The 23858-nt window shown below is 41.8% G+C and overlaps 2 protein-coding genes and 1 long non-coding RNA gene across 13 annotated transcripts in view; 2 read left to right on the top strand and 1 right to left on the bottom strand.

Annotated features, from left to right (window-relative positions):
• Positions 1-882: 882 nt before the first annotated feature.
• Positions 883-23858, bottom strand: part of hnrnpa3 (heterogeneous nuclear ribonucleoprotein A3) — a 40872-nt gene continuing 17896 nt past the window's right edge. The window contains exons 2-13 of one of the 11 annotated variants that reach the window (XM_068651684.1): positions 20279-20357; positions 17021-17112; positions 13051-13173; positions 12785-12931; positions 12506-12716; positions 12337-12426; positions 12186-12257; positions 11999-12040; positions 11798-11923; positions 11398-11514; positions 11274-11325; positions 10705-11168 (exon numbers count right to left, since the gene is read on the bottom strand). In XM_068651684.1, the coding sequence (XP_068507785.1) occupies positions 11285-11325; positions 11398-11514; positions 11798-11923; positions 11999-12040; positions 12186-12257; positions 12337-12426; positions 12506-12716; positions 12785-12931; positions 13051-13173; positions 17021-17077 (1026 nt within the window). In that variant the 5' untranslated portion in view covers positions 17078-17112; positions 20279-20357 and the 3' untranslated portion in view covers positions 10705-11168; positions 11274-11284. The other 10 variants (XM_049727550.1, XM_049727548.1, XM_049727553.1 and 7 more) reach the window with 10 other exon arrangements.
• nfe2l2a (nfe2 like bZIP transcription factor 2a) lies at positions 3322-8860 on the top strand. The gene is made up of 5 exons (XM_049727506.1): positions 3322-3471; positions 5810-6076; positions 6270-6362; positions 6436-6636; positions 7293-8860. The coding sequence occupies exons 1-5, from the start codon at positions 3433-3435 to the stop codon at positions 8496-8498; spliced, it is 1806 nt and encodes a 601-aa protein (XP_049583463.1). The 5' UTR covers positions 3322-3432; the 3' UTR covers positions 8499-8860.
• LOC125973432 (uncharacterized) lies at positions 13203-13924 on the top strand. The gene is made up of 2 exons (XR_007483146.2): positions 13203-13255; positions 13352-13924. It is a non-coding gene; the product is annotated as an uncharacterized lncRNA (long non-coding RNA).

Below are 23858 nucleotides of genomic sequence, written 5' to 3'. Positions count from 1 at the left end.
GAAGAATGGGGCGTTCAGGGGGACCTGGGAAAAAGCAACCTTTTTTGTATTTGTTTTTTGGCATGACGTTTCCGCTTATAATTAATAAGTGTTTCTTGGTACATACATAATGTACTGTATGCGTAGTTAAAGACAAATTAAACACGGGCCTTTTCAGATCATGACAGTCACGTTGAATTTGTTTAATCATCTGTTTCTGCTAATCTTTAAACCGGTGGTTTCACAAACGGTTGCAACATTTACCACATCGAGAACAAGGACGTGAAGCTATCGCGATAGGTTGTACCCAGCATGCTTTGCGAATCACACATAGGCTCAATTCTATGCAAAGACTGGAATTGCAGGATTGCACAGCAAACTCGCTTTTAATGCACATGTGAGCTAAAAAAAAAAAAGGTTTTCTTCAGTAACGCTTGACAATGGATGGATAAATATACATCCTGTAATAACCTACTACATAAATGTAGGTAATTGAATTTGAGACCTTTTTTACTTAGCTGAGGATGAGAAACATCAGTCCATTCATTTGTCTGTTTTTATTAGATTTCAGTGTGTATAACATTTGACTAACTGGCAATTCATACCTGCAGTTTCATCTTGCACAAAAATCGTGTCAGTTACACTGCAAACTCTTCTTTTCTCATTGACTTGTTTGATGCACCACTGGCTTGGTTAGTAAATTAACCTGAACCAACACGAGTTTACTATTGACTTTTCGAGCTCCTCTCCACTGAGTCACCAGACCAGCATGACGACTGTTTCCATATGGTACCATCCAGCACTTTAAGTAACAATTTGACACATACGGATCACAATCAATCCAAATAAAATACAGAATTGTAATTCAAATAAACAATGGATAAATTGGACAAAAAGAGTGAATGTGTAAAGGAACTTTATTTCAGGAGAAAAAAAAGCAGAAAAGGTGTAGCAAATATCCCGATGCTTGAGGACTTCTTTCCCAAATGGAAGATTTAACTTCCAAAACAAAGTTCTGTAATGCACTGACTGCGAGCAGTGAGAGTCTGAGTGTATCACAGAACTTTATTTGGAAAGCCACAGTGCCACCTCATAGGTTTGTCTTCATCCAGCAGACTGACATGTTGCTCCCTTGACCTGCAGCAAATCACAAGAACCGCCATACATGTGTTTTACTTGAGCACACTTCTAACATTCATGCACAAAAAGTTTTTTTTTTTTTTTTTTTGCAGGGGGTGGGGGGGCAATGTGTGGCTGCGGTGTGAATGCTCCATATGGAACGGGCCTACTGGGTGGCTTAGAAGTCTAACACCAGCCAGGTACTGTCGGCCAGATGGAAGCCTTTTGCACATTTGCAGAAGTTTTAAAATAATTTGTGTAATCAAGGCCATTTGAAAATTGTTTAATACAAACAGCACAATAATGCCTCTTTTACAGAGTTGGTTCCACTTGTAGCTTCTACCTGTTGAGCCTTGAGGATTCAACAGGCCTTGGCAAAGCTGATTTCACCAAGTCAACTTGTTGACACTTTAATTTTTTTTTTTTTTTAAATGTGCACAAGGTCAACGAAGCTTTTGTTGACCATTATCTAACAGCAATTTAGGAACACTTGCCACTTTAACAGCATTCACGTGACAGCAACTTTTTGCAACATGAAAAAGCACAACGTCACCTTTTCAATCATAACATGCAGAAAGACGGCAGGCGAAGAATATAAGTCAAGTGGGTTCGGAAATAGCCATAGCGGGGCCATACTGTACCTGAGAGGTAGACATAAGCGGTCAGCTGCAGCAGCCAGTCTGTTTCAAAAAAATGCAACGAAAGCCAGCGAAGTGAGGACGTCGCAGGGCCACCTAAAGAGCGCGATGCAAAGCCACTCTTTCTTCGCTGCACTTGATGTGCTGACGTGCAAAAGCGATTCAAGTCGTTAGGTGGCCGGTGCTTCGGTCGCCGTCGTTTTACCTTTTCTTCTTCCTGGCCGCGAGTGAGTGCTGCGCGCAGTTGACTCAATGCAGCTGGAAGAATGTCGACGTGGAGCTGCCAAACGTGAACGCGTGCACATGAGCGCGCTTCACGGGAGAGCATGGAGGGCTGGGGGGTGAAAAAAAGAGAAAGAGGCTTTTTTTCTATGTGTGTGTATGTGTGTGTCATTGCACGCCAGTGGACTGCACTTCACTGTGCGTTTCTTTGCGCTGAGGTGACAGCGCCAGTAGTTTTTTTTTAGTTTGTCTTATTCCGTCCTCTTCTGACTCTACCATATTACTGCAACGTTTTTACAACTGTTCTACATGGTTTTCATCTGGAATTCACGTGGTTGGTATGACTAATTGCATGATCTAATAATTCAAAATACATATGATCAGAACAGTGAATACAAAGTGTCACAATTTTTTTGTGATATAGCATACAAAAGTGAGATTAAGAGACTCCATTTCAAAACTTTTCCACACTGTGACCTATAACCCACACAAATCGAAAATGAAATCTGTAATCAGAGCTTGGAGGTTTTAAAATTGAGTAATTTACCTGAAGCATGGCAGAACCATCAGGAAACAATGGCATGCCACTCATAGCTTGAAAGTGGCCTCAAGTACAGACTATAAGAACAGTGCAGTCTGTCATCTGTGTCTGCCTAAAAAATGTGGACATTTAAGGCTACAAAATCTCCTCTTGGAACTATTTAATCTCTGCCAGGTGAGCCAATTGTGCTTTCTCAAGTGTAAATAGAAAGTTAATTACTACAACTTCTTGCGGCTAAATTTGATGTAATTTATTTTAACAATATTTCATTTGTTAATTTACTTACACAGCAAATTCCTATTGTAGTACATGTTGATTTAATTACATAGCAAATTCCTATTGTAGTACATGTGATAGAGAGACAATGCGCATCACTGAACTCATTAAACTTACAAAAAATATTTTCTAGGCTGCCAAGGCCTTCTTACCTCCAACATGATCAACCACTAGGGAGCGCTGTAAAACCACTATCTCTTGTCTGTGACGTACTCAACTCCACAGTATCATATTAGTATGTTTTGAACCCTAACCGTTTTATAACTACGCTTAAAATCCCTCATACTAAATGTCATAACGTGTCATAACGCGTATTCCTCAGACGAGTGCATGAACAAATATAATCCAGTACACAAGGAGTTAAAGGAGGGAGCTCTGACTGTCCCATACGCCTGGTGGACCAGCGAGGAGGGGCTATATGGCAAGGAGGGGCGGGTGACAACCGGGAAGCAGTCGCTCAGTGGGATGGGCTACACGTTCTCGTGATGTTAGTTGGGTAAGCAGAGGAAGCAATATTTTCTCCACTATCCAGACATCGAGACGGACTATCGACGGCCCTTGTTTGAACCGGGAGGACAAGGAAACTAAAATTACATTTTATTTTAAAAATCAATCATTTTGGCCGCGTTAAGGCGTCTTTTTAACGCAGAGGCGTCCATGATGATGGAAATGGAGGTGATGCATTCCGAACAACAGGTAAATAAAAAGAGGTGTATGTATGACAACCTATCTGAAATGTCATTTAAAATATCTATATATATATATATATATATATTTAAATATATTAATATGACAACCTAGTATAAATGCAACATGATCAAATGAAGGCTAGATTATGCGAGTCATTAAATTATGACGTTTTTTGTTAAACTCATTCAAAATCAATAGTTTATATGTTTAAAGTAACGTCTCTCTGTGTGTGATTTGGTCATGACGAGTTGTCTTAAATAGAAAAGCAGTGTGTTGTTTTCTTTTCCTCCATTACCATATAGTGAGTTCGTCTCAAGAGCATGTGATCGCCTTCGATCTGATACGGTGGAGGAGGAACCAGTCACAACCAGCTCCGACTCGCGTTATTACGCTGCTTCTTTTTACAAAATACATACTAATAGCTGGATAGTGTTGTAATAATAGAAAGGAAACCCCCAACGTTCCGGATAATTCACGGACATGTTAATATGACGACGGATTTAGCTTGAGCTGAGCATGTTCAAACATGTCCGACTGGACATTCAGTGGTCATATCATTAGGTACACCACCCCGTGAGAGTTGTCAATGTCCAAAACATTGGGGTGTCTCGCTGTCTATACATATCCACAGAAATGTAATTGGTAATAACCAATGACTTGATTCATCCAAACAGAAAAGCTATCATAATTGTGAATAAGTAATGGCGGCTTCAAAACACAATGAGAATTAGTGGAGCCATTCTGGGCTGTTCTAGAACATGTGTGTTTCATCATGAGAGGTCAAGGGGGCATGTCGGCTGATAAATGATGAAAGGAGAAAGTCCCCTTCTGAGGACATTGTTTTTTTTTTTTTTTAAAGAGGAGTTCAATGAACAGCACATATGTGCAAGTCTTGTCAACTCTCACCCACTTTTGACAATGCCATGTGTGACTTGTATCTGTAATAGTTGAACACATTAACAACAGGATAGTGGTTGTCTAAAGGGAAGGCATGCGGTTAAGCGTGTTGTATACAACTGCTCATTGTTTGGAAGTCAGGGCAGGGAAATGCATCTTTCATTTAATGGACTAGTTTCCTTGTTCTGGGGCCAATCTACGTCTGGTGACAGTAAGCCGTTGTGAAGTCGTTTATATGATTTGTGATGAGATAATGGCCCGCAGGCTTTGTGTCTGAAGCAGGATTGGTGTTTCGACATCACATATTTACATTTTTAGTCTGTTTCTCTCCCCAGCTCTCCTGTTGGGGCCCATGTGAATGCCAAATGGAGTGTTGAGTAAACTTCTTAACTCTGATGCAACACAGAGGCAATGTGTGTGGGTCACTGAAATGGTATTAAAGCCATATGAATGATGTCTACTTGTGGGCCCTATAAGTCACATGTTTTAGACACTTCCATTGCATGTTGGGTTGATGAAACATTCCGGGGGCTTGTGAAATGGTTTCCTTCTGTAAATAAGTTCTGTTTATTAACTCAAAGAAGGGAGCAGTGAGGGTTTATGTTTGTTGAAAAAGGCAAATCCATTTGAGCTTTTAGTGCTGTCAAGTACAGGCTTAAACATTCAACAAGGGAAAATTGTGCAGTTTGTTCTCGTTGAGTAAAGTGGAAATACAGATGCTTGTGTAATGTGTATGCTGTATTTATAAACCTAAGCAGATATGTGTAAGCAACTGAGTTTCTAATTATGGTGGAACATCTCAATGAAAAAATAAGGGGCTGAGACATTCATTTAAACTAATACAAAAAACCTCATACATTCAAGCTCACCCAAATCTAGTTCGGCACCTCGAGGTAATTGCCCGTATAATTTAAAGAATGTGTGATGAATATACTAATTTGTTTTTGGTCCCTAATCCCAATTTGGTTTACATTACCTTTACTATTTGTCCAACTTTACAACAGATAAACATTGTCAGAAATTGCCAATTTTGTTGTTGTTGTCTGTATGCCATTATTTTTGTCTTATTTTGTAATGTATTGGGGGAAAACATGGGAAAACCTGAAAAAGGACCGATTTTTGGACAAAGGGGCTAATAGACAGAGAATTTGGCTGAGCAATTAATCAGTTATGCCCTAGTTTTTACTACTTGAGAGTGAAAAATGTATTCCCACCTTTACATAATCGGGGTAATATCAAGTCGGGACTTTAGTGTGTGGTGTCAACTGGCGAAGGAAATAAGTCCCATCCATTATTCATTCGTGCTGTTAATGGTGGCTTTGTTGTCAGCCAAGGTAAAGCGAGGGGACAGGGTGTGGCCACGTCCACCACAGGCCGGCTCCTTTTTTCCTGTCCTAACATTGTCCAATCCGTCTAATCCTAACACGCCGGCGGCTTTTCTTCCCAGGACACGGACCTGATCGACATTCTGTGGAGGCAGGACATCGATCTGGGGGCCCAGCGCGAAGTCTTCGACTACAGCCACCGCCAGAAGGAGCATGAGCTGCGGAGGCAGCAGGAGCTGGCGGAGGAGAAGCGGCTACAACTCCTTCGTGAGCAGGAGAAGGCTCTTCTGGCGCGGCTACAGCTGGACGAGGAAACGGGTGAATACGTGCCGCGACAGCTGCCCAATGCCCCGCTGCAGTCGGCCGTCACGCCCCCAGAGGCTGCACAGGTACCCGCACGCTATTGTGTGTAAAGTGCCCAAGCTATTTCACCTTGTTTGGATAGGTTGCAGCCTTGTGGTTGCTCGGTTACCGCCGTGCGTCATTAGTTAGGCAAAGGTGTGCCTGGAGTGGACACATTTTTAAAACGTTTGTACCTGCTAGCTGCTACATAACCGGAGATGCATCAACGTATATTTGCAGGATGTCAGCTTCACGCAGCAGCGTGCCGAGCCGTTGTCATTTGACGAATGTTTGCAGCTCCTCGCAGAGACGTTTCCCCTTGAGGAAAATGAGGTACTTACAACTGTTACAATGACTTCCAACACCACATTTTATAACACTCCTAACCACGTGGTTCACCTCTTAGGATGCGACTATTTGCCAGGACTCGAGTGTCGCCTCCATATCCAGCAGCCACAGCAGCAGCATTCCCATGATGTCCCCCGAGCAGCCATCTTTGGCCCCGCTTACGATTTCACCAGATGCCCTGACTACATCGCTGGCACAGAAGAGCTCGCTGGATATTGAACAGGCCTGGATGGAGCTCCTCTCACTTCCTGAACTGCAGGTACGAGCTGTGGAATTTTAACCCGTACCAAATGTACAAACACACAGATAGTTTCACTTTAATTACTTACGATACTGGCAGCGTCACACTAGCATAACAGCGACCTTAAACAGTTTTGTTTTCGGAAGGCATTCTTGTGTTTCACAACAGTCGCTTGTACGGACAGGCTCTGGACAAGTCCCACCCTGCTGCGTCTTGGAGATAACGCCGGACCCACCTTGCTAGCACAGTCAGGAGGAATATCTAGCCGTTGCGTAAATAAGCACAAAGGGTTTAAAAATGAAGGCATGCGGACGAGTCACTGAATAGAAATTCCGTATACGGTACATAGTTTTTAAATTGCGCTTTGGAAAAAAATATCTTATGACTACTTTCGCTCTCCTGCGCCAACTTGTTTATAATTAGTCAATTAGTTTCCGGGTGTGCCCGAAAAAACAACAGCTATGACGCAAGCTGAATGGTAGTACGTGTCTGACTAAGTCTGCTAAATTCTCCCACTCACTTAGGCTAGCTTACTAGCAATACATACCACTGAGTACGGTGGCCTTTTAGGGTAAAAACTGTCTTGGATTTAAAATGAACCTACTAACCCCCCCAAAAATGTTCCATTGAAATTGCTGTTTATTTATTTTTTTTCATTTTTTTCCTCTTTCTAGCAATGTCTTAGCCAGCAATTGGAAGAAAACACACTGAAAACTGCAGCATATCCACTTCCAAACAAACCTGAAGCACAGGATCCAAACTACTCGTTTTATCCAATTTCCAGTCCGGTCCAAGAGAAAAACAATTTAAATATGTGTCCTTCAGGTTTTATGAATACATTTGACGGCTCAGTTCCCAGCGTGACACCAGCAGACAACGGGAACGAAATAAAGCCAGAAGTGCCCGAGTTAAACACTCATTTCAACCTTAATAGCTTTTGCAACACATTTTACCCAGAAACTATGCTGGAAGAGAGCGGCACTCAACAAGACCTTGAGGGAAATGAAACTAATATGTCCGATGTCCTGAACCTATACAGCCTCTCACCCGGTGACACATTTGAGCAGGGCAGACACAATTTGTCTGCAGAAGTGCCCGACTTAGACTCTGGACTAGGCTCAAGTCCCCACTCTTGCTCACCTGCGAAATCCCTATACGGAGAAGAGTGTTTTGACGGCAGCGATTCCGACATGGAGGAGATGGACCAGAACCCTGGCAGTGCAAAATCGGACTACTCAGAGATCTTCTCTTTAAACTTTCAACCCAATGACCTCCAGAAAGCATTTCCTCTGACCACATTGGTGGGCCAGATTCAAACCCAGGATGATGAGACCAAACAAGAACCGTCAGATCCGGCCGAGGACAGCGGCCACAGCTCCTCGCCGTTCACCAAAGATAAGCGCAAAAGAAGGTCGGATTTGCGTCTCTGCAGAGACCAGCAGAGGGCCAACGCCCTCAAGATCCCCTTCAGCATCGACATGATCATTAATCTGCCTGTGGACGACTACAACGAGCTCATCTCCAAGAACCAACTGAACGAGTCTCAGATGGCCCTTGTCCGCGACATCCGGCGCAGAGGAAAGAACAAAGTGGCGGCTCAGAATTGCCGCAAGCGTAAGATGGAGAGCATTGTGGGGCTGGAGAACGACCTGGACTCACTGAAGGAGGAAAAAGATCGTCTGCTGGGCGAGAAGTCCCGCAACGCCAGCAACCTGAAAGAGATGAAGAGGAAGCTGAACAGCCTCTACCTGGAGGTGTTTAGCATGCTGCGGGACGAGGACGGCAACACCATCTCCCCGTCCGACTTCTCACTACAGCAGTCGACCGAAGGCAGCGTCTTTCTCGTTCCACGCACTAAAAAGACTTTGATCAAGAGTTAAAACTAGTCCCCTATCTGTCGAGTGAGGTACTGCAGTCGTACAGTCGCACCAGGAAATGGCTTTCAGCTTTATACACGAGTAGCTCCACAGAACTATTGTATAGTTTTTGGTTCTTCTTCTTGGTTGTTGTAATGTAACATTTTTGATATTTTATCTCTTTTGTACTCTACCTTCATATACAAACTGATGATTTGTAAATATAAATACGATATAAATCTGAGTTTATTACAACTGTTAATGTATGTGTAAATATTCATATTGTATAGACATTGTTTCTGTATGCTAACTAAATGAAAGATTTGTAAAGAGACCCTCTGATTTGCTGCGCAAGTTATGCTTTTCAATAAATCATTCTAATGCTATATGGCGTGATTATTTTTTGTATGAAAGCAGAGAGCTTTGCATCACAGCCTGATTGATTCCAGATGGATATAAAATCTGAGGCGCCATTATATAACTCACACATTACAGTTAGTTCTGGACTTGGCAGTCTCACGTAGCTGCAAATGAATAAAACTCGGTACAGATACCAGAAGAGTTTATCGGCTGTTACCCAATTTCCCAATCAGCAGTTGCGTTGCACAACAAAAGGCCTGATTGTTAACGCTTGAGACTTTTAAGATTCGACAGAGCCGGTTTGCTCGACCGACACACAATAACAATTTGCATGCCCTGCACTTTGGTAAACAAACACTACCTTGAGCCATGCACCAAGCCCACATTTGCGTGTGTGTGTGTGGATTATGAAAGTGACACGGGCAGTCATGCTGCAAATTCACTTTTGAAAACATGTTAACATTATCTCACCGATAACTTTACAGAAAATCAAACAAAAATTCAATTCAATTCATGAAAAATACTTTTATTCCAGCCCAAGTCATATATATATATAAAGGCAAAGGCTATTGAATGTTGAGATACACTTTTGTGTCATGCTTGTGTGTGTGTGTGTGTGTGTGTGTGTGTGTGTGTGTGTGTGTGTGTGTGTGTGTGTGTGTGTGTGTGTGTGGGTGGGGGGGGGCTAACCTTCCAATGCTACAACATTTTATCCAACATTAAGACTTTGGATGGAATGGGTTGAGTTAGCGCCCATCACATTTGACAAAATTTATAAATAGAACATTTATTTATAAACAAAATGTATAAATAGGTGATGCCCAATAGGCAAGTTTTCATGCGTCATTGCTGGGCGCTGTTAATTGCCTCAGGCATTGTGGTTTGAATAATTTCCTGCGCTGGCAAGAAGGAATGCAGTGTTGGCATAAAATGGCAGCTTGGGCATCAATGACAATTAGCCTGAAAGTTTCCAATGGCAGTTCCCTGACTATAACTATAGTGATTGCTAATTTGAAACTAGGCTACTACGCCAGTGATATTAAAAATGTTTTTTCCATAAAATACACGAATGTTCTCTCTTTTGGGAGGCAAGCTGTTTTAAATGGCCAAGGTAGCCTAAATAACACAAATGTGATCCTGAGGTACATTACCAAAATTCATGAGGGGGTCATGATATGGAATCATTTTGGTCATAATTTGGAGAATACAACATCAATGCATTAAGGTCACTAGAAAAATACTATGGAGGACGGAAAGTGCCAAAATTGTTTGTGGGTAGGGCTAAAGCCTGGCTAACTCACTTTCAGTCCTCCATACACTATTTACCTAATAATAAAAAGGGGGGCAAACAGCATTGGATGATATTTGTAAAAATTCTTACCCATCCAGACCCTTCCATGTTACTGCATCTTTACCGACTTTCCGCCTCTTTCCACATCTGCAAATCAAGCAAAGTGGTTACTCTTACCTGCTCGCTCTTGCTCAAGTCAGCTCTTGTGAAATACTCACTCCCTTCTCAAGCCTGACACCTCAATATTTAGTGTGTAAACTGACTCAACAGGATGCTCCCCCCCCCTCCACCCACCCAAATGTCCATTCGCTAGCTGGCTTCAGGAAGGTTTAGCTAGCCTTGACTCTGCGAGCCTCTTCCGTGCCGTTGCGTTGGCCGCCGCTTCCTCCTCCCCTCTCTCTCTCGCAATGCTGACTGGTCCACTGTGCTGGCGCTGGCTGAAGACTCGCTGTCTGACCGTCATCTGCAATCCTCCACACTAGCGATGCTGCAGGTACTCTGGGCTCCTTCCTCTATCACTACTGCGGAGGGTCACCTCGTCCGTGATGACGTACATCAGGCAGGCAACACAATCTCACATGACTTGACTAGACCATTTTTATTTGGGCTTTGCACAAACTAGTGTTCCCTGAAATCTAATCCAGACACTTTTCAAGGTTTTACTGTATTCACATAGAATAATCAAAAGACACTTATCTCATCTAGGGAACTGTGCTGAAGGACAAAAACCAGGTTTATCTCAAGTCACGTAAAAGAATGAAAAAATAAAAGACAACTGGGTTTAACTTAGAAAAAGAAACCGCTCGACACCTGGCACAAGACCCAAACGCACAGAAGGGGAACAGTGGCTTTGCAGGCAAAAAACAAAACAAAACTATCATCATTAAGTATCAATGCGATGCGCTTGTGTCTTGATTTGAATGTACAGTCCTTCTTCCACAAACGGTCTGACTCGTGCGCTCCTCTAATGCCTCAAAGTAACCTGCAGCTTTCCTGACAATTCCTTTGCTCACCGCCTCGACTCTCCTGCTAAGAACTGAAGCCTGTTGAATGGATACAGGATAGAACAAATAGTTATTCTGCACTCGCATCGGGCTCACTCTGTACTCTTGCTACGAGGCTAGCTGCGAGAGCCAAACCAAACTTACCAATGTAATGTTTAAAAGCGCCGCGAGTAGCCGCCGCCACCGCTGTAGCCGCCTGAGAATGAAAACGCTAGACTAAGTTCTGATTACTCTCTGATGGTTTACTCGCAAGAGGATGATGACTCACCTCCATATGGTCCACCGGAGTTCCTGCCACCAAAGTTGTTTCCTTTCATGGGACCGTAGTTGGACTGATGGCCACCATAGTTACCGCAATCATTGTAACTTCCACCTCCGCCATAACCTGACAACAAATACGACGTTTAATTTAGTTGAAGCTGCTGTTATCATGATTCTGTAAAACAGCTACAAAGGAACCTCAATTCTAGCACTTAGTTATGTATTTGAGTCTGTGTCTTTGCGAGACTTGACAAAGAGCAGTAATGAAGATGTAGAGCGCTAAGCTAGCTGCTCCCGTTAGCAGCCATCTGTTGTCAGACAGTGTTAAGAAAACAAAAACGGAGACACGCGATAATAGATTGGCGCCCACTGTATGATATCTTTCTAGAGATAATAAAAGGCTTCACCTCCACCATTGCCTCGATAACCATCACAGCCACCACCAAATCCACCACCCTGATTGTAACTGGGACCTCCCCCTCCATAGTTGCCTCGTCCTCCATAACCTCCTCCACCATAATTACCACCAGGACCTAAAAAAAATGGGCCAAATGCAACAGGATAATCAAAGTCTGTTCAAGACAAAACCAGAACGTGAAACTACTCACCATCATAATCATCATAATCACCCCGTCCTCCACCGTAGCTGTCTAAGAAACAAAAGAGGGGATTGTTATATTAGCGGTTCTGCATTCATGAAAATTTGCATTTTGTTTGTGTCCTTTATTGTTCCCACAAAAGCTCACATATCGGCCTTTGTGTTGTTCAAGCCAAAACAATAACAGTGGTAAGCACCTCGACCATAGTTGCCTCCACCACCAAAATTATTACTTCTACCCATGTAGTTACCGGAGCCTCCACTCCTCCCTGAAACAAAGACAATGGTCCAACAAAAATTAGCGTACAGTAAATCAAATATGTATTATTTAGTGGCACGTACGCTTACCCCTGTTATTCGACATCACGTTCATTTCTTGCTTTGAGAGCGCTTTCCTGACTTCACAGTTGTGTGAATTGATGGTGTGATATTTCTGAGCTTCAGGAGGGCAAATTGCAGGATTGAAACACTGAAAACATCTCTTCAAAAATGTGACGAGTAGCAAATTGTCACCTACCGACAATTTTATCGACGGTGTCGTGATCGTCAAAGGTGACGAAGCAGAAGCCTCTTTTCTTGCCCGAGGGGCGTTCCTGCAAGATGTCGATCGACTCGATCTTGCCATATTTCTTAAAATAGTCTTGGATGTGGTACTCCTCTGTGTCCTCCTTGATACCGCCCACAAAGATCTTCTTCACCGTCAGATGAGCGCCTGGTCTATTGGAGTCCTGAAGCAAGTGCGATGATCACAAAGAAAGCTCCAAGCACACGTACGTCCGCCATGCAGTTCTGGTACCTCTCTGGACACGGCCCTCTTGGGCTCAACGACCCGGCCGTCGACTTTGTGAGGCCTTGCTTTCATGGCTTCGTCAACCTCCAGCATGGAGGAGTATGTCACGAAGCCAAAGCCTCTTGACCGCTTGGTGCCAGGATCTCTCATCACCTAAACATCACAGTTGTGTTATTGCTACTGTCCATAGAAATGAATTAAAAACTGGATTATTTTTGTGTCCTTCTTATGGTAATTAAAACAGTTCCACATAGCAACACTTAAAAACATACCACACAGTCTGTAAGTGTCCCCCATTGCTCAAAGTGAGCCCGTAAACTCTCCTCTGTAGTTTCAAAGCTCAGGCCACCAATAAAGAGCTTTCTGAGCTGCTCGGGTTCATTACAGTCGTGGTCCTGCATGTTTAAAACAAGTATGGATGCGATGAGAAACAATTTCTACACAAAAGGCCACAGTTTACAACATGAGAAACAGAAGGTAAATTTACTGATAAAGTAATTGATTTGACATTTATTGAAAAAAAAATATTTTGATTATAGTATTACGTAAAACGAGAATCAAGAGAAACAGAAGGTAAATTTACTGATAAAGTAATTGATTTGACATTTATTGAAAAAAAAATATTTTGATTATAGTATTACGTAAAACGAGAATCAAATACTTCACCTCTATTCTTCTCTCAGTTCCTTTATATTCTGGCATTCATATTTCAGTCTTTCCTTTGCTGACACCTACCTTCCTTCAGACCTGCTTATTACTCATTCACCTTACATCTTTTCTACCTATACTCAAGCCTTCTTTTCTACCTTCCTTACCTCCCTTCCTTCCATCACAGACCTGCTTCTTTCTTTCCACCCCTCTTTATAATCTGCCTCCTTCCTGACTTTGCTTCCAACTATTATTCTGCTGTCCTTCGATACCTGTTCTAAATCTGCTATTTGCTTCACTCTTTGTACTTGATTGAAATTATTTACCGTTATTCGCGTAACCTCACCAAAAATAAATCAGTTTCAGAAAGGCATACGAATCCAGTACGTACTTTGGGCACACCCAATTTACTCAAGAGCAATATTACAGTGCGTATCGGAATCATGTCTTAACGAGGCCTTTCACTGTAAAGACGAGCTGCACACGACCTAGCTTAATCCCAAAAAAAGATTCACACATTGAACTATTGTTATTTAACAAATGAAATATACGCGCTATTGTCTCAAACTGTGAAAATCAAATCGTGGCGTCCTCGCAGCTACGTGATGCGCTACTGCTATCTAAAATGCTAATTCAAAGCCACATAGCGAGCTTTGAAAAGGCCAAGCAAAAAAAAAAACAAAGATGAAAGACGCCACGTCATGTGTGCCATCGTGTCAAAACGCTGTGATGACGCCATCACATCAACATGCAAACGTTTAATGAATTTGGGGTTGGAGAGAAGAAAAAATGCATAGAATTCCGACCTCCATTTTGATGTCCATCAGTAAAGCGCTGGTCACGTGACAAAGTCTACACGTCTACGTCATTTGAGTGTTCTAGACGTTTCTTTGTTGACACAAAACCAAAAACAACACAAGTGGTGCAGTAATAATATTAAATTTAATGTTTATTTCACGCTCAAACGAAATGTTTTTTTTTATAGTGTTATCTTTCGCGTTTGCTGCACAGGCAACCGCACGAAATAGCGAACCTGTGCCATCTAGTGGTGGAAGTTTTATCACATGCCTGAAAAAGATTTTCTAGAATTTTTTTTTAAACGTGTACTGACCAGTATTGCTACTGTTACCTTGAAAAGCGTTTTAAGTAGCAGTTACCTTTTGTATTTTGTTATGTTACCCATCATGCCAAGTTACCATTATGAAATAAAAATGAAAAGACAATCATGCTGCCAAGAAATGTTTGTCCATGTCCTCTGGCTCTTTATGGTACACTCAGGGAACAATCTAACGTTATGAATGCAATAAAGATTTTAGAAAGAAGTTAAATATTATTAAAGAAGTTAGATATTCTCCTGATCAGCACAATCGGATGTGTATGATCTATAAGCCAGATGCTACAAAGCCTGCTTAGCCTAACCGGCACGTCTGAATATATGACTGCTTTATGGCTCAGACAATACTTGTCATTAAGTTTATTGTCCTTGGTGAGGAAAATACAACCCCAATAAAAAAGGCTAATGCTCTTCTGACACTGTAAACACTAAGTATTTATAATCAGTCCAAATGCAGACATGACTTTTGTTTTGACCTGTCTCTTTTATAGCCATTATAGCTTGGAGATGAAACACATTGGAGAGAAAGTGGCTTAAAAACATCATCTTGTAAATTTTAACTGGAGGATGTGAATAATAACGGATTCATTTAATTTTGTCCATTCAGCGGAATTGATTGTTAATCTCATCTAAAGTAACAAGGTAGGGGGGATGAACACGGCCCTTAGTTACTTTAATATACGATTAATCCATGATCAGTCAAGTGAAGTCCAGTCAATTTAACAATTCCTACCACAAGTCTCTGTTCTTGTTCTCTTCACCACCACTAAATTAACATATGACGACAATGCTATTAAATCATTTTTTATCACGACCATTATTTGTGGAAAAAGTGCCACATAAATACATTTAAGTTATACTTACCGCAGCTAAACATTGGATTTTGTTTTCTTGCCAAGCATTTCAGTACAGTCGAGCGAAACCCAATGTGCGTTTGATGAATGTACTTGCTTTAAGGCTTGTGTCATACCATATAAATAAAGCTGATGTATTAGTGCTGGTCTGTAGCTATCATAAACTAACAGGCCAGGTATGTTAGTTTTTCACACCGACAATAGAACTTTTAAACTCACGATCATCAGCGCTGAGCATTGTGAGCCTGATGAATAATGTCTGAATAGAGAGCCCCCATTAGTAATTTTGTCCAGCGCATTTGAAAGATGCGGCCTTCTCCAACCAACATATATACAAGGCGCCTGCTCTGTTGTATGTCATTTCAGAACTATTCATCATGGCAGCATTAGTCCAAGATCTAATGGTATTGAACAATTCATTTGCTTAAAATAAGTAATAAAAAAAGAACACAAATGAATATTTCATGGCTATCGTTAAAAGGTCTTAACAATCTGTCCTTGCTTATAAAGCTTTGTGTAATAAAGCAATCCATTGAATCACATGCGAGTGGAGGCGATGGCATCCTCTCGGGGACTAAAATGCTGCATTAAAAGCTTTATTAAATAATTCATATTGCTTTACTGCCATTTTACACCTGCAAATTATGGTGAGCTGTATATCTGGTAGTAAGCAGTGGCAACCCGTCAGCAAAAATATGTACAGTAAATCTTCAGGCAAGTGTGTGTGTGCCTGTGTGATGACATCCTGCAAGCACTCTTGAGTCACGTGATTAGATAAAAACTATGATGTGCTGTATCAAGACTCCCATTTTATTTTTAGGATCAAAAAATGGAAAGTCATCTCAAATTGTCCGGAAAGAAACTGCCCTTCAGTTAATATGTACTGCACATAAGGTATATTAAATTAGAATCCAAAACAAACAAACAAAAAAAATCAGTGATATACACAAAACGTTAGACGTGACTGAACTGCATTTAGGCAGTCATTAATTCACGAACCACTAGAGGGAGCTCGCGTACTACGACCCCTTACGAATCACTGATAGACGTGCACTGCACAGTGTGCATAGTAAATATGTTGTCAAACATATTGCTATCATTGTATTGCTGCTTTGGCTGCGTCTTGAGGAGAGAAAATGTAGTGTCGTCGAAATATTTTGCTACTCCATAATAATCATTATAATAATAATAATACTAATAGTAAGGTTGCTAATAATGATAATAATAATAATTATTTAATAGATGGATAATAATATCCATTCAGGCGTACCAAGATACGCACTGCACTTAAAAAAATGCGGAGGATTTCGTCATCATAGCATCATCAATGTTTTTGTTAATCTCCACTAGATGGAAGCATGGTCCACGAAAAGACAAAGCTTTGTACTCTCGTCACAGCATGCAGATGCTAAACATGGTTGCCAGACAAGAAATGGTTATTTTCCCCCTGTGATGACATGTCTGGCTGTTGACTCAATTTTAATTATATTTGTTTAGTTGTTCCCATCATCGTGCAATGATAGGGAACACTGTTGTCTAATGAACAAAAGACTTGGTGACTGGCAATTTTGATTTAGAGATCTACTTTTAAAGTTCACCATGTATTTATTTCAATTTACTGCATACCGTTGTTGTACTGCATGTCGTTGACCTTGTCCCGATGAGGCTACGACATGGCTCCATAAGCACATCAGGGGAGAGAACCCGCAGTCGATAACCTGTTTTGCCCAGACGGACATACGCACATGGAAACATGAGAGGAAATGGACATCCAGAAGAGGGAAACCAAGCAGTCCATTTAGATACTGTCTACACCTTTTCACATGCAAGTACAAAGGCGGTCTCACACGTCGGTGTTGACTACAATCGCTCCCCAAGGAATTCAGGGAAAGAACAATTCCTTGCATCTGTTTCCTGTTCACTCGCATAGAGGAAAGCGGGTATAAATCACAGCAAATATAAATAGAATCAGCATTCAATTTACAGGAGATTGGTGGAGCCTTGGCTTTTTCGCTTCTGTGAAATTGCTACGTGCATATATTTGCATTCAACAGTGGATGCATCAAATAAATGAGATGCCTCAGGTGTCGATGGCACTTTTGACTTACACGTTGTTTTTAAAACCATGGCAAGTGTGTGTGGAAAAAAAAAAAACAGTAAAAACATTTTAACCTAAATGTAATGCAAGGCTGTGCCATTGAGTTCAACAACACATTTTGTAACATATTTATGACTTTCTGGATGGATGATCATTGAAGCTCTTCAATACGACGAGTCGTTTGTTTTGCAGTTTCCTTTAAGAGACTCCGATATACTCGTATTAGCACTCATAAATCCGCAGACATTGATGCACCTACTTTGTATGTTAATATTGATTGATTGATTCTTTTTAAAGCTAGTACATGACGGAGTGCTTGACACGGTATATTGACACTGTCAGGCATGCCCGGATAAATCTGTTTTGAATGAGCCAGAGGTCAGGAATGTATCTATTTCTCAAGCGTATAGACAGAAAATTGCCCATTTTGTCAATGATATTTCTAAATGACCAGTCCACTGAAGGAACTTGGTGTATTTCTAAATTCACTGTGAATTCCAAACTTAATCCAGCCAATGACCTTGCCCGGTCTGGTTTTGTTTTACTGCAAAATGGCAAGAGGGGGAGCCGGTGCTTGGAATGCATCAGACTATTGATGAGGCGCAGATAGTGCGCGGTAATAAAAACCTTTATTTACAGCTCCGACACAGAGCTGCTAATTGACTGCCTGGAGGAAAACACATGTAGAGACTCACCGCTCTCACATGTCCAGTACTAATATCCACTATGTGGTTATCAGTGCACATCCCAAGTCATGTGACCATCACACACTCAGCTATGGCCTTCCCTACTGGGCGAGAAAAAGAACAGAGGAGTGGGACAGATGTGGGAGACATTTGGGAAGGACCCCATCCTGACACTAATTTTTGTGTACAGACAACAAATGAGCACAAAAGTGCTGCTTTCACACTTTTCCGCCGCCCCGACGTTGAGATCCCCCGGCCGAATGAGACAAAGGGATGGCGGGATGATGAAGTCCCGAGCAGCGCCGGGCAGGTGTTTCATTCGTCTCTGGGGGGGTCTGGGAATACACCTGCCCACTACAAAGCCAGCGTGATGGATCGAAAAGGCACTAACTGACTCAGCACTTATGGACCTCTACCTGGGATTAGAGCGGAGAGGACCTGATTGAAGCACACTGTCATCGCGCAAACAATAACACGCATTTATCTTTGCTATCAGCCACAATGATCATGCCGCTGATGTACGACGTACATCATTGGGAGCCATTAAGAATCAATATTTGTATGGCAACATGACAAAAATCTAAAATATTTACATAAAATATCCACCACGCATATGGAGTAGTCAAACATGATTTGCTCTGACCAACCAATCACAGGACAGGGAAAATTATGACATCATCAGGCCCTGTGAGGAGGCATTTGAAATCTGACTAAAAAAACATATATATAGACACACACACACACACACACACACAAACACACACAAAATTGCTGCATCTGTAATATTTCAAATTAGTTCATACTCCATTTAAAGAGGAATGTGCATGGTCCCCCAAGTCAGTGACTAATGTTGTATAATAGTCGGTGCCGGCAGGGGTCATTTTACAAGTGGACCTCGACAAAATCTCAATAGGCTTTTCACACTGATACTGTAGTACAAATATTATTACCATCAATTTCCCTTTAATTTATATTGTGTACATTGTGTTTTGTTGTATGTGATATCCATGCAGACAATATGATATACATTGGGAATATTGTATTGGAGAAAATATGCAAGGTAAAAAAATAAATATTGTATTAAAATTAGCTGCGGAAATGTTCATTTTGTGACAGAATTTTGACATGGCAATAAGAAAATGTAATTTAATTTATATTGATAGCCAAACTGGAGCCAAACCTAACTAAGCATAACATCAACAGAGAGACAAAAAAGGTGGAGGTGGCGATCTTAAAAAAAAAATGTCCAGTGCACTTTTTAACTCGTGACTTGCTGCACTTTCATCTAGAAGAGGCATCTCAATATCTGAATGAACTTTGTTGCAGCTATGCAGCGTGCCTTCCTTATCTTGTCCTGTTCTGCTTATCAGGCCCGTGTACACACTTGCTTCTGTAATGAGCGTCACGCCTGCGCCTCTCCCCATGTGGACGAACGAGCCCCCACATCCGTACACACACACGCACATTAGCGACGGGTGATGCTTGTGTGTACGCAATGTTCCACTCACACACCTGTGCGTCACCCTCCATATGTGCCCACCACATGCATGACTGCTGGAGGGTGTATGTATGTGTGTGTGTGTGTTGCTGAATGCGGAACCCCCCGTTTGGGCTGGCAATGACAGATTTAAAGGATGTTGTGGATGTGAGAGGGTGGGTGGTAGAGGATACGCGTGACATACAGCATGCGGTGGTGGCGTGGAGTGATGGCATCCTGAATTTAATGAGCACAGCCCTATGGTTACACACAGCTGTAAATCTGCCTGCTATCACTCTAATACAGGAAGCATTATCTAATAAGCGAAACCAAGACGGCTAATTTCAATAGAGGCCGATACCTCCCACTGTGTTGCGGAAGGCAACGCGTGCAGAAGGTGCGCCCGCTGCACACATTGACTTTAAAGGAGTATACTGTACGTCAATCTGAATTGCGGCAAAAGCAAGTAGACATATCCCAGATGTCTCGAGCTAAAAAGTGTAAAGAACATTTTGTGTCACTGCCCCTTTCGCTCGCTCTCTTTCTGGCCTGTCCTCTCACACTTGATTTGTAGAGTGCTGGTGTCAAAGGGGACTACTTTGTAGATGCGGTGCTCTGCTTACCTGTTTCTCCACAGAAAGGGCAGTAAATGTCACGCCATGACACTCTCTGGATTGTCTCACTCCGACCATTACAAGGTTCCTGGGGTGAACGCAGAAACACATGGTGAAATTGATGGAAAGAAATGCAGTGACTTGGGGGAAAACAATAATCATTATTTTTTTCTTATTGATATTGAAATCATTAATTTTGAAATGTATTCAACTATCAAAACTCAAATGTACAACTAAAGAATAAATTAGTCACGTAAAATAATAATACTGTATATAAAAATCGAAAAGGATACATAAAAATAAACACCCGTGTGCCTTGGCCTCTTGGGGGCAGTGTGGGGCGCACAAGGAGATAATTGACGATAAAAAGAGTAAACAAAATTGCTGGTGAATTTCATCAGCGAACCTTTCCCTCCACGAAAACTAATGTCCTTTTAAATAAATGACTCAAAGTGCATAAGCGACCGCAGCTCTCCTTGCCCAACGGCCAAATATCACACAAAGAGGCGTGATGCCTTCAAAACTTCTATGCTCCCACTTGTCATACATTATGACGAGTTGTATTCATTATGCACTTTATTATGCTTTAATATGCATGTTCAGTGGCCTGATGGGGTGTGTAAAATTGTTATAAGCGGAAGCTGCGGTGTAAAAAACGCTTGTAAACACTGACAACAACTGTCTCTGTGAATGCTGAGAGATAATGTTGTTTGTCTTTCGGTCTGTCTTTTACGAAATCGTCCGTGTTGGAGTGACGATAAGAAGTGATGATATTGCACCTTCTGCGCTTTTTAGGAAAACAAAACATGCTGACTGCAGGGGATTTCACAAGGCATTCTCGCACTAGACTAAAAGAGGAAGCCATGTGACAGTCATCATGGGAGAAAACTTTTTTTTTTTTTAGGGTTAGGTCACATGAGAACTATGTTCCCGTTCTGCCCATTTATTTCTCAGTGACATATACACATACCATCCGTTGCCATCGGGAGGGTTTAAAATAGTAAAGAGCTTAACACTTTGGCCAAAAATAAGGAACACCACATTCTTAACTTCCCACAGCAATGTTGTAACTTTCCCAAACAACAAACATCACATGTGATTCATTATTATACTTCAATAAAGATCAAATGCAGAGCAACAGATTTGCTGCTGTAATTTATTATTGTCACATCACATGGTTTCCCAGCAATGTAATTGGGCCAGAATTAGTGAGGAACAATAAAAGCCAATAAAAAATTGAAATATATCTTTTGTGATACGATACATTTGGGAATTGACAGATTACAATGATATTTCATCATTAAAAACTTTTTCGATAAAACCAATTATGGGTTGTTCTAATTAAGCACTTGAGTGACCATTATTTTAGCAAATCAATCAATAGATACAAAATTTATATTGGAAAATTCCCGTGGGACTCTTAAATGAGAATTACGCCCACATACCGGTTCACTATTTTATCATCTGTACCACGTGTGTACGTTACTTAAAAATACACATAGAGTTTCAGTACACCAGCCTGATTGCTCAGGGCCATTTTTCAAAGGCTGACATGCACAATATGGCTGGTGAAACTCCAAAGAGGTTTTAGGTCTCAGCTTAATTAGATCCTGCAGAGCTAAATCAAATCAGTCTAAACGAGAGCAGAGAGCCAAAAGCTCCCCACGCAAACAGGCGTCTCCTGTCTGCCCCGCATGCTCGCCGGCCTGCCAAAACGCTCAGTGTTTGTTTTTGTTTTTTTTGCGGCCCGAGCCACAAACTTGAGACTTTTCTTGATCCTCTTGTGCTTTCTTCTAAATAGTCACAAAAAGAAGGATGGAGAATTTTGGCTTCCTTTCCCCTTTGCACACTACTTAACCTTGACAAGTCAATGTGATGCAAATGGAATTTGCTTATCTGCTCCAGACATTATGGCCGCCTCTTACTGCATCGGGAGCATCTTGCTCCATCAGCATTGGCCACATTCACCTTCTAAACGGTACAAACGCTACAGGAAGTTCATAAACCAATTCATTTGGTCAACTAAATTGCTACTTTGTATAAGTACACACAATGGAACGGCTCCACTATATACAATGGTTGAGAGTGTTTTATTTTTATTTTTGTCTATATTTAACAAATTTGTCCTCAGTATGGCTTACAAAAGAGAGTGAGTGAGTGAGAGAGAGAGAGAGAGAGAGAGAGAGAGAGAGAGAGAGAGAGAGAGAGAGAGAGAATGCGAGAGAGCGAGAGCGAGGGTGAGAGACCACACCATTTAAAGGCACAACACAAATATGCACAAGTCAAAGTCAAAAGTCAGCTTTATTGTCAATTTCTCCACATGCCAAAGACACCCAAAGAAACCGAAATTTCGTTCCCCCCTATCCCACGGTGACAAGACATGGCCCACAACAGACAATCAAGTAAACAAGTAAACAACAGCGTGCTGAATAAATAATGAATAAATAACACAACAAATGAATAAATTGTTAAAAAAAACAAAACACTGTTTTGTTTTTAAATATGAACGGATAGAAACTGCTTTTTAAAACCAAACTTTCATTCTTCAGATTCTGGCTCATTTGTCTGAGTACAGTTAAGTGACAACTCTGCAACGGTGTGCTCAGTCAAATGTGGTGAGCAAGAATCTAACATGTGCCTGCATTTAAGGCAGGTGAAGCGAGCCACTCGGCATCTGGCCGGTGCTCCCTGGCTAGAAAAACAGTCGTGTCCCTGCTGCCGAGTGGCTTCGGCCCAGGTCCATTAGTCACAAGGCCCTGGATGCCTCTCAGTCATCCCACCACATAAGGCGGCGTAATTGATAGCCATCAGCCGCGAGTCGTGCGCTCGGGCTGCGGGGTGGTCACTTTATGTTTTGCTTAAAGAAGTGGGGTCCGCGACTCCCGGCATGTCTCTTCGCCATCACTCCACTTGAAGGTGAGATGATTTAGGAGGCTGGGAGAAAGTTAATTTCTCTTGATCATTGTGTGCAACCTGGAGCCTTAATGGCGGGCGTAATTAATTCTGCTGATGTTAATCACCAGGGCTGGTCCCCACAATTATCAGCCCTGTGCAGATGGGGCACAGCACAGACATGAAAAATTAGGAAAATGAATCTGTAATGGGGTGGCAGATTTAATCTGTGTCAGAGAAAACAAAGTTAAGGAAGAGCAAGGAGCCTCAGGATTCCAGGTGAAAGCCAGCGAGGAAAACAAAAACCTGTGTGGCACGGCTGAAAAATGTCGCCGGCGTGTCCGAAGTGTTTGGTAATTACTGCGCTATTCTTAATTCATCACCAAAGATCAACATCTCGGTCCTGAACAATGCTTTGGGAAGGAGGGGAGCCTCGGTGGTCACGGGGACGAAAAGGTTAATCGGGTTCCGCTGTGTGGGCTTTACAATCACCATGTATACTCACTCACTGGATAAAATAAATACATTAATTTCAAAAAAACACGCCGTCTTACATAGATAGATGAAAAGCAGATTCATGATATATGGCGGCGCATGTATCCACCGACTAAAAAGGGACAAAACTGTAATCAATGAGCGCACGCACACACTGATTGTTTCAATCATGGGCCTTACCGATGAAAGAATTACCAAAGCA

This window comes from Syngnathus scovelli, chromosome 8 (assembly GCF_024217435.2).
Source record: "Syngnathus scovelli strain Florida chromosome 8, RoL_Ssco_1.2, whole genome shotgun sequence".
Classification (NCBI taxonomy): Eukaryota; Metazoa; Chordata; class Actinopteri; order Syngnathiformes; family Syngnathidae; genus Syngnathus; species Syngnathus scovelli.
This window is presented reverse-complemented; position numbering and strand designations above follow the sequence as displayed.